Genomic DNA, 10,912 nt, shown 5'->3' with positions numbered 1-10,912 from the left:
CAGGGACATTCCAAAACAATCTCCAAATTAAGAAATATAGCCAAGTAACATTTACTGTAGTGGCTTGAGCACTGGACTACGACTCTAACGATCAGTCCTGGCCATGAAACCCACTGGTTGACTTGAGTCACATACTCTTAGCCCCAGAAAACCCTGTGATAAGGTCACTTTAGAATCACCATAATTCATAAATTACTAGAAGGTATACAATAACAATAAAGGCTCACCTTTTCCTTGTTGGTGTTCAGGAAACTCTGAAATCCAGATAGTCGACCTGCTCAAACCACTACAATACTGTCTGGCAAAATCAAAATGTATTTATCTAAAATAGTGATTCTTTTTTCTTAGGTAGAAAAACCTTGGTCTCTCCCTCCCCTGGCAGCTTATTTTTCTTTGGCTGGTTTACTCACACCTGTCCATCACTTTATGGTTGCAGCATCAATGATTAATGTACATGTTTGAAAGATGTGTTCTTTCAAAACCAAGCCACCCACAAAATAGTCTGAATTGAAACAGGAATGAAATATTTCAGTAATTGTTTCTGGTGAAATTAATCCTCCCTAGATAGGTTTGCCACAAGTCAGAAATGACTTGAAGGCATATAACAGCAGCAGCAGCAAGTTACTATAAAGATTTAAGCTAAGCTTAAAGGGAACAGGGAAGCAATCAGGGTGACAGATGACACCACTGTCCCAGCTAATCAAAAAGAGCATTTTCAGCTTATGAATCAAGCCAAGACTACATTGGAAATCAATACGAAACTTGGAAGACTTTAAGAAGCTGCCAAACTATACTCAACAGGGTATGATTAGATTGGCTCATACTTCCATTTTTTATGGGAATGTTCAACAGGAGGTTTGGAACATGATTTCTCTACACCATCAGGAATCTCCCCACAATCAACCATTTGCACACTATGCTTCTTCATCATTTTGAATGTAATGAGCCTGGATTGCTTCAAAAAGATCTTTATTGCAAACAGCAATAAAGTCTTGTATGGCACATAACAGCTACCTAACGGTGAGCATAGTGTTACATTTTGGGAGACTGTGATTACATACAATTTTACTGCATGCAGCAAGCAAATCCTAATATTGAGAAAGTTCTGTGAGGTCCTTCCCATTCATTTCTAGTCAGAAAACTTTTAAAGATTTCTGATTAAATACCAAATCAAGTATATTTTTAGAATTTTGTATTTTTACTCCCCTTGTTCTGAATGATGATGATTATAATTATTATTTATATCCCGGTTTTCTCCCTAACAGAACCCAAAGCGTCTCACAATATAATACAGTGCAAATCAAAGCACATTTAACATAAAATACAAGACAAAAATCACACAAAGCATAATAATGTCTACAAATAAGATATAAATTAATATTAAGCATTAAAAACATATCAGACCAATTGCAATTATTGGGGAGACTCATCAGTTAAATAGTATAGTTTGCTAAACTCAGTTCAAATCAACTGTCATTAGCAATTGGATTCATTTGTCAAAAGCTTGCTTGAACAGGTAGGTCTTCAACTGTTCTTGGAAGATAACAGGGAAGGAAGGGGCAGTTTTAATCTCAATGGGGAGGGAGTTCCAAAGGGCTGAGGCGGCTATCAAGAGCATCCTCTTTCTCTTGTCACTGCCAACCATATTTGTGACAGTGGCAGCAACAAGAGTAGGCTCTCTCCGGAAGATCTTCATGATTGGGAAGGGTGGTAAGAAATGATGCAGTCAGATAGGTAAGTTGGACCTAAAAGGTCAAAATTGGCACCTTGAATTGGGCTCAGAAACATATTGACAGCCAGTGTAGGTGCTGTAACAGCGGGGTGGTACGCTCTGTGAGTCCAGCACCTGTCAATAATACTAATAATAATAATAGTCTATGGTAACCCAAAAAGTAAATTTTCTAAGCCCTGTACAATTAATGTTTCTTCTATTTGGTTGTGTGATCCTTTAAGTTACTGTTCTCTAGTACAATCAAGGCAATCTTAACTCTTATCCTGTAAAACTTCGTTGTGGGAGCTTTGAGATTTCCAAAACCCTGCTAGATTTATGCTAAATGGGAACAAGTGCAGAAGAATTGGCATTTTCACTCCTTTCCCTCTATTCTCTAGCATCTCCCTCTCCCATTTAACCATCTCATTCAACCAAAATGAGTGGGAAAATGTTCATCCATATCAGGTTACAAAATGATGTAGGTTACCAGTCTGGTTTTGGGAATGGATTGTCCAAGAACCAAGGCTGCTGTAAATCCACAGATCTCCTTAATTTCCCACCCGCAATTTGTTGATTTTTCTACTCTGACATGTCATTTCTTCCTATCCTTTAAAGAGTTGTAATCTTCCCTCTGAATTTGAAGTTGTCTGCTCAAGCTCATTGAACTGTAGATTAAGAATAATTGTTGGCATTCTTTATTCGAGGAGAGAGGGAAGAATATTTTATTATTATTATAAAAGTTTTATATATTATTGCAGTTAAAGATTTGTAACTTTGAGTTAGGTGTCAATAACTGCTTTGTATTCTGTAAGAAAACATATTCTTGCTCCTGCCACTATTCTCATGATCATAAATGCACCATCATACAAAACTTATCAGTCAGCGATTGCACAAATGAATGGCAGTCTGTTCTTTTGTTGATTAGCATGCTGAAGGTTGATGTCTCCTCCAGCCCTCTCTCACCAGTGGATGAGGTTGTGACAATCAGAAGTAGGATCCCATCATCCTGTGCTGTAACCAACAGCAGAATCATTTATGTATGTATGTATTGATTGAATTTATATTCTGTCTTTCTCCCAAGATAGAACTCTAGAACAAATCTCATTCACTTAGTGCAGCTTCTGGCTGCTAAGATACATTTGGGAGATTGGGCCAAAGGATGTTACTTAGTAGGCAATTCAGGATATCAACAGATAATAGCTGAGTTTTTTTGTTTCTTCAGTAAATGTGTTGGATCATGTATATGGTTCTCTCTTTTTTTTTTGCCAGTGTCATATTTAACCTTGTTTAAAATTTCTGAAGGGAATGCCCCAGAAATGAGCTTTAGAAAAGGCATCTATACAACCAAACCAGTGGAAAGATTGTGGCACTTGAGAAGTTAATTCAATGTTAGGTATAAATATGCAGAATATATTCAGTAAGCTGGTTTTTAGAATAGATGGAGATGTTATACATGTAGTGGAATTTTTTTAACATAATAATAATTTGTCCCAATATTCAGAGAAGGGAATTAACTCTTCACATAGTTATCATCCTTTGTGTGCAGGTGAGATTCAACATGCATATACATTTACATGTTATTTTGAAATGGTGGGCTGGGAATCCTCCTGGGGATTCACATCCTGATTTTCAGAGCCATAGTCCAACACTCAGACTGTTACATCATGCTGGCTCACTGTGTACTATGCCTTATAAATGGCCAATGTAAATGTAAAATGGATTTACATTCATTTTTATTCAGGGCTATGAAAATCCAAAGTACTTCAATCATTTTTTCAAATGGAAAATGAACGTGTTTCTTAATTAGTTACAGTATAAGCTTTATTACAAGCTTTCAAAGCCCCAGGTGACTCCTTTAGTTGGTTAGTCTTCAAAGTACCACAAACCTTTGGATGCTCTGAAATTATCCTGCACCAGATATGTCCAGTCCATCTTTCTGTTGGGATAATATATAAAACTAAGAGCCATGCCAGATCAGATCAAAGGCCCATCTAGTCCAACACGCTGTTAACAAAACAGCCAAAATATTTCCTGCAGGTAACAGAGAAACATCCTCATGCTCTTGTTGCTCAACAACTCATGAACAAGGGCATAGTGTCTCTGTTGTTGGAAAGAATATATAGCCATCATGATGAGTGATGGGGAAGCATTCAATGTACATGTACTTATCATGCTGGCTTTGAGCTGGAATGATAGACCAAGTATTCAGTTTTAACCTGTCCAAGCGTTATGATTTTCAGAAGAGGCACTTCTCTGAGTTCCCACTTCCACCAGGTGGTTGCTCCTAGGTTCTAGAGTTCCCTTTCTATGGATGCTAGACTGGCTTTGTTCTTACTGTCTTTTTTTTTTTTTTACTGCTATAGATAACTTCATTCCAACAAATCGTCTTAAAACTGTTTTACTAAAAAAAAGAAAAGAAAAGAAAAGAAAAAAGGTATCTTTAAGTGCATTTTCAGACAAGGAAAAAAAAAGCCTCAACAAGTCTCAGGTTTTGATTCTCTACAAACCAATTTTGGGTTAATCCAGTCAGACTGAAAAGTTCCAGATTTTGTTCTTTCTGATTTTATAATGAGTTAAAATAAATGGACTTGAAGAGCTGTTCTGTAATAGTATAGGAAGCTGATAGAAAGTATTCCAGAATAAAGAAAATGTTTATGAATTATCAAAAATAAAATAAAAAAGGAACAAAATCTGGAACTTTCTAGTTCTTTTAACCTGTTAATTGTTTTTTATCTCATTTTTTGCTTGTATATTTAAAATGTTTGCAATGTGCCTTTAGTCCCAGGTTTGGGGAAAGCATGGAGTGTGAATAAAACCACATCATATGGGGCTAGATTCGGTGGCAAATGCTGATCTAGCCTAGGTCACTCACAGAGCTGGCTGGCTTCCATCAAATGATGTTGTGCTGGCTCTGTGGGTGCAGAGGGGTGAAATTGGTGTGCTGCTGCTGTCCTGGCAACATGGGAGGCTTTCCTTGTTGCCCACTCTATGGGAGGAAGCCATGTGCACCACATATGCTTCACACTTCCTCCATGTCATTGCCTTCCCGGCGAGGTGAGTGATGTGAGCGATGCGAGGTGTGAGGTGCCGGATTCCCCACATCTCATGGTGAAGTGGACCACCATTTCCTTTTGCTGCCGCCGTTTGATGGGGTGGATAATAAAACAATACAATATTTATAACTCCATTAATTTGCCCAACCTCATTTAAAAAGTAAGCATGTTATCCACCACTACTTCTTGTGATAGTGATTTTTATAGTTTTTGCTATGCTCAGTCTTCATTATGACAACTTATTATTTACCTTCTACTTCCTGTTTTTTTTAAATAAACATTTTCTAATTCTCTTAATCCCTTTTTTCCATTTCAGGAGCAACATGAGAAATGCAAGTAACTTCTGGTGTGAGAGAATTGGCCATCTGCAAGGACATTGTCCAGGTGACGTCCAGATGTTTTGATGTTTTGCCATCCTTGTGGGAGGCTTCTCTCATGTCCCCACATATCATCAGTTTAGGCATGTGTCTTTTCACTATGTCCCCAGCAGTGAAGACTTACAAAAAATATTCACTTAACTTTTCTGTGAGGGACATGGAAAGAGCCTTCCTGAAGACGGAGTAAATACAGTTGAACGCCCCGTGGGTAATGTTTTTGTAAATGGCTAATCTTTCCAACCCAAAAGCATTCCAACCCAAAAATTTTCCTGTATTTTATTCTTATTTAGTGCTCTAAATTCTTTGTTGTCTATTTGACCAATTGGTCTCCTATTTGTGAAAAAGAATCCTTTATTATTGGTCTTGATTCTCTTTCAGTGTCCATATATTGTTTACAACCTATAGCACAACTCATATATTGGCAGAAATAGAGATTATTGATTATGTACAGAAACTCCTTACTGGGTGATTTTTTTTTTTTAAAAAAACACACTTCCATCTCTCTTGCCCCACACAGTTTCAGAACTAGTGTTTTATATGTTCATTTCGTGTACTTCTCCAGGAGAAAATGCATCTGAGAGAACAGGACATTGAACTTTCTTCATATATCGTGGTGCAATCTTTTAATTAAATGTGTTGGATTATGTCTATAAAATGCAAACACAAAATCCCAATTGGGTGAATTCTTTCTGTATCTGGGTACCCACTTGATCCTGAAATAAATTGAAACTTTTCAACATGAGTGCACTTGCTATTTCCAATGTATATTTCAGAAATGATCCACTAAATATGCTTTTGTGTCTCATTTGATTGGGATGTATATAGAATTCATTATGCTGGGAATCCCCTGACAAAGGATGCTGTATGTATACTGAAGGACCAGGCTGAAGTACTAAAGATAATCTGACAAACACAGTATTCACAAAATTGTTACATTTCAAATAGACTACTGCAACATGCTATAAGTGGGGTAGCCTTTGAAGACTGTCCGGAAACTCCAAGTAATCACCAGTGTGGCATACAGGGAACATACAACCCTTCTGTTGTGTCAGCTCCACTGGCTGCCGGTTTGCTACCGGGCTCAATTCAAAGTTCTAGCTTTAGCCTATAAAGCCCTCAATGGTTCCGGTCGAACTTACCGAACGCATCTCTCTCCATGAACTACCTAGTGTTAAAATCTGCTGGGGAGGTGCTGCTCTCAGTCCCACCTTCTTTGCAAAAGACAGGGCCTTCTCAGTGGTGGCCCCTTGGTTATGGAACTCCCTCCCCAACTATATCAGATTGGCCCCCTCCCTCCTGGTCTTTATAAAAAAAAGTTAAGATGGCTCTGGGGCCAGGCATTCGGGAATACAGAACTGATACGTGGCAACATGTAGGATGACCACAAATTAAGGGAAATGGTTTTAATAGTTTTTAAATCATTTTATTGTTGATGTTTACTGTGTTATATTTTATAAACTGTGTATTTGTAATGTGGCACCAAAGTAGCCAATCTGTAAAGCACTCTGAGTCTCCTTTGGGGTGAGAAGAGTGGGGTATAAATATAGGAAATAAATAAATAATACAGAAATAATTCTCACTTCCCTTATAAGCAGGAAGACAGTTTGGGGAGTGAATAAGAAGGTAGAAGTGATGCCAGCCAAGGAGCCAATCAAATGTCGATGCAAAGGCTACCCCAGTATTGTTTCACTTCCCTATGAGATGTTTTGAACCTAGAATAATTTGAAGGATTAAATATTGGCTTGAGGGAAAGAGTTTTTAAGGGGAGAACCAGAAAAAAAGTAGCATAGTCAATGTATTCTACCCCGGAAATGAAAACTTTACCCTAGAATTGGGTTATTTAGACACAGAATCACCTGCCATTATGTGGCTTCAGGTAAATATGCAGCGGAGTTTTGTAAAACTATGTTTGCTAGCTATCATTTCTTTCTGATACACAGTGTAGTCAAATTAGACAGAAAGACAAGTTTAGAAAACAATTTTATTAGACAAATTATTTAGACAAATTATACACAGAAAGCTCTGCCACTTGTAACTGAGGCCTCCAAAATGTGTTTGTGTTATCAGTATAATAGGCAACACATTGAAATAATTGGTTTTTCACTAAAATCACCGCAACACCTGGTATATCCCTATAGCTTGTCGTAAAGAAATTTCCGTCTTTTTAAAAATCAGTTGAGTAGGAGCTCATGAATGTTACAAGGGGAAACAAGTTGTGCATGCTTTTAAACACTTGTACCCTGGGAAACAAAATGGCCTTTGCATGATAAGAAAATTGTTCTGCCTTACACAGTAGACAATATTATGAAGATTTCATACAAAAAACAGTGACAGTACAAGATGCTCTCCCCGAACAGAATTAAGCATCAAAATAGAATAAATCTGAAGAATATACCTTGAAATTTGTCCTAAAGCAGATCATCTAAGTTGGTTCCTATAATCAAGTCCTAGCCACATAGTTGAGTTAGGTTAAAATAAGTATTTTAAAAAATAAAACCAAAAATAAAACACAGGATCAGTTGGCTTGCTTTCTACTTAAATCGCATTTTAGTTCTTAAGGATTACAACTGAAAGCTCATTTTACAGTTCTAAACAGGTAAGAGAGTGTTAGCTTCGAAAAAAGAAATGCCGCCCAGCCAAGGAGGCACTATTTTTGCTGTCATCGATTTATCAGTCTATACAATTGGCACTCACATCAAAAATACATCTATAATTGAATATGTAATAAAGATTTAAACAAGAGCTCATTCTTTCTCTTTTTTTTCTTCTTCTTCTCGGAGTAATATAGGATTGCAATTAAGGCCACACCAATATTTCTCAACAGCCTCCCTTTCCCAACTCACACCACATCTGCAATGATTGATGGCATTGGTTTCAAAAAGGATTTATTAACCTTCCGTGATCTGTTTTCCACGTCCCCTGAGAGCCGAAATCTGAAATCAGCACCCCTGGATATGGTTTCCATCTCTTTCCATTTTGTCAAATTAATTCAGAAGCAAATGGTTAAGGTTAGCCTTGCGCGCTGCTAAATAGCCAATGCAGAAACCTAAACAAACGAGTTACACATCTAGGAACAAACATTACATTGCCCTGGATGTTTGAATTAAAAAAAGTATAAAATGCTTTATCAAACAATGCAAATCAGAATAACATTAAAGCACCCTGCCTTTTCTTGGCGAAAAGACCCCCTGCCCTGTACAACTTTCCAGTATACAACACATTTTGACTAAAGCTTTATTAGACAAATTGCAGTAGCATCAGCTGCCGTTTTATAGATATATACATGTGTATATATATACATATACCAAAATGTATATATATGTATATATATGTATGTATGAGATACTAATTTATTTAACAGAACAGAAGATTCTGCTTTATGATACAGTTTACTGTACATAAGAAAAAAAACCCTTTTAAAACTCTGTACAATCACATAAAGGTCAAATGCACTGTTGCAGTGCAAAAAGGAGATCTAACTGTAGTCTTTACTGGCTTAGCAATGGCTTCTTGAAATCCTACGAAATTGCATTCTCTTATTAGGTGGCCTGATTTGTGTCTCCCTTCTCTTTCCCCTTTCTCTCATTTTGTTTCCTGTAAAAATTGCAATGTTTCCCTTTGGTCCACAGTTAAAAGGACACAGAACACCAGTGACAGACAGAATGAATGCAGCAGAACATAGAGAAAAGACTGAAGTTATTGCAATTATATCAGAACAAAGGAGAAAGAATTCAAAGTTTCTTCAATGAAGGAACCAATATCTTTGATACAGACTCTGTGTCTATTTCCTATACTTCAAGTTTATGAAATGCATACTAACAAAATATTAAGAGGGTGGCAGGGTAGTTTGTCAACAGTGGCTCATGTTGCAGTTACTTCAGAGTAATCCCACTGGCTGTCATGAATTGGTTTGGTGGTTGCAGAGCTGGGCCCATAACACATTCTAGAGAGCCCTTATTCTGGAGTCTCACTTGTCTAGCCAGTGGAGCTACTCTGCTCTAGAGGATATGGGCTGGAAAATCATGGCCTCAAGTAGTATAAGAGAGAAAGCGAAAAAGAGGAGGGGAAGAGGAAGGATAGTGAGTTGTTACGAATACTCCTGATTTCTTTTTAAAAAGTTACATCCATGTTAGTCCCACAAGGTCATAGCTGTTCCTTGCCAAGAGAGTCCTAGAAGGAAACAGTGATAAAACAACGTCTGAAGCTTTAGATGGAGGTGCCTCGGTCTGGATCGTTACCAATGTTGAGCCCTAGAGTTGGAGTTGGTTGATATGGGATTGAGGACATTGTTTTGATAGGGCTTCTGAAAAAGCCCCCGTTTGGAGCCCTGTGCCTAAAAGGGCCAGTTCGGTGTTCCGGCACACTGCCAAAAGAGAATCCAGAAGCAGCTTTAGCTGAAAGTGTGCGACTAAGAGTCTGGATCTGTTCTGGTATGAAGGTTGTGGTAGTGATATGAGTGTTCCTGAAGTCACTGATTTGCTCCAGAGCTTGACGCGTGGGCAAGGTGTCAATGTCCAAGGGAGTCAAGTCAATGGAGGAGGTGGAAAACTGTTTATGGGGGCTCTCGTCATCCGTGCAGAGGCTGTTCACACGTCTATGGAGGTGCTCCAGGTCAATTTCTTTATCATCCTGAAAGAAGAAAAGAGAGAAAGGGGAAAAAAAGAGAGAAAAGAAACAGCTCATTCATTGATACCAATAAAAATAATGCAGTTTTCTTGGGCAACCTACACTCTCCCTACCCCTTGTAAAACATGTGCCATAGTGGAAATTTTGAGAGAAAGAAAAATACACTTGCTAGATGTCACTTAGAGCTAAAGAGATCATTCAAATCTTTATCACATAATAGGGCAAGTCTGAACAAAACACAGATTCTCACAAAAACAGTGTGTTGATTTACAACCTCTAAAGGGATTTTGTAAATACTTATGGTTATTTTTTTTCTTATCGTCTGTAACTGAATGCTTTGGAAGGCATACAGTACACTCAGCTCTTCTAAAGCATTAACTTTACAACAAAGCATCTTAAGCATTTAATTCCAGATGCTTCAGAGACATGCTTATCAGGAAGATATAGCTGACAAGGAACTATGACACTTGCAATTGGAACCAGTGACATATGGATAACAGTGGAGTTTAATGATGGTGAAGTAGAATGCATTCTTAAATGAAAGTGGAAGGAAGGTGGTGAGCACATCCTGGCTATGATTTCAGTATGATATTCTAGTGGATGAGTTAGTGAGATACAATAGCAGTGCAGGGAATTGCTGGTGGTTCATTCCAGATCTTTGTCAGCTCTGACAAGATAATTAAAAGTGAGAGGACATTGGTATTGTGCCATGTAATGCTGTCATCAGAAGGTCCACGTGCCCCCTGTTCCATCATCGTCAGCACTTCCATCATAGGTTATGGGCAGTTGACGATTGTTTTAGAAAACATAACAACCAAAATGTATTTCTGTTTGCATTTTCTTAGAATAGTTGAGTGCTGATATTATAAAGATCGTGGCTGGCATTCTCTATTGCAGTTATGGGATTTGTAACTTAGAATTACACATCTGTGCTCTGTAATACTATGTATTTATGGCCATGACTGCAAATACCCCAAATTTACTTTAACAGTCAATGGCTACACTGAATATTGGAGGGATATTCAGCTCATAATTGGGACACACGGGGATGATGTTTCCACCTATCTACTGCTAGTGAATGAAGCTATGATGATCGGAATCAGGACCTCTGCTCCAGTTTCTTATTATGACCACACTCAGTAGTA

The 10,912-nt window shown here is 37.9% G+C and overlaps 1 protein-coding gene across 2 annotated transcripts in view; it reads right to left on the bottom strand.

Annotated features, from left to right (window-relative positions):
* Positions 1 to 7,108: 7,108 nt before the first annotated feature.
* The window catches only part of GRID2 (glutamate ionotropic receptor delta type subunit 2), a 1,028,529-nt gene continuing 1,024,725 nt past the window's right edge, over positions 7,109 to 10,912 (bottom strand). Inside the window, exon 16 of one of the 2 annotated variants that reach the window (XM_060779232.2) lies at positions 7,109 to 9,770. In XM_060779232.2, coding sequence (XP_060635215.1) covers positions 9,348 to 9,770 — 423 coding nt within the window. In that variant the 3' untranslated portion in view covers positions 7,109 to 9,347. The remainder of the gene's footprint in view (positions 9,771 to 10,912) is intronic. The other variant, XR_009631647.2, reaches the window with a different exon arrangement.

The sequence above is a fragment of the Anolis sagrei genome, chromosome 5 (assembly GCF_037176765.1).
Source record: "Anolis sagrei isolate rAnoSag1 chromosome 5, rAnoSag1.mat, whole genome shotgun sequence".
NCBI lineage: Eukaryota > Metazoa > Chordata > Lepidosauria > Squamata > Dactyloidae > Anolis > Anolis sagrei.
The sequence above is the reverse complement of the archived record's forward strand: the minus strand, read 5'-3'. Positions and strand labels throughout refer to the sequence as shown.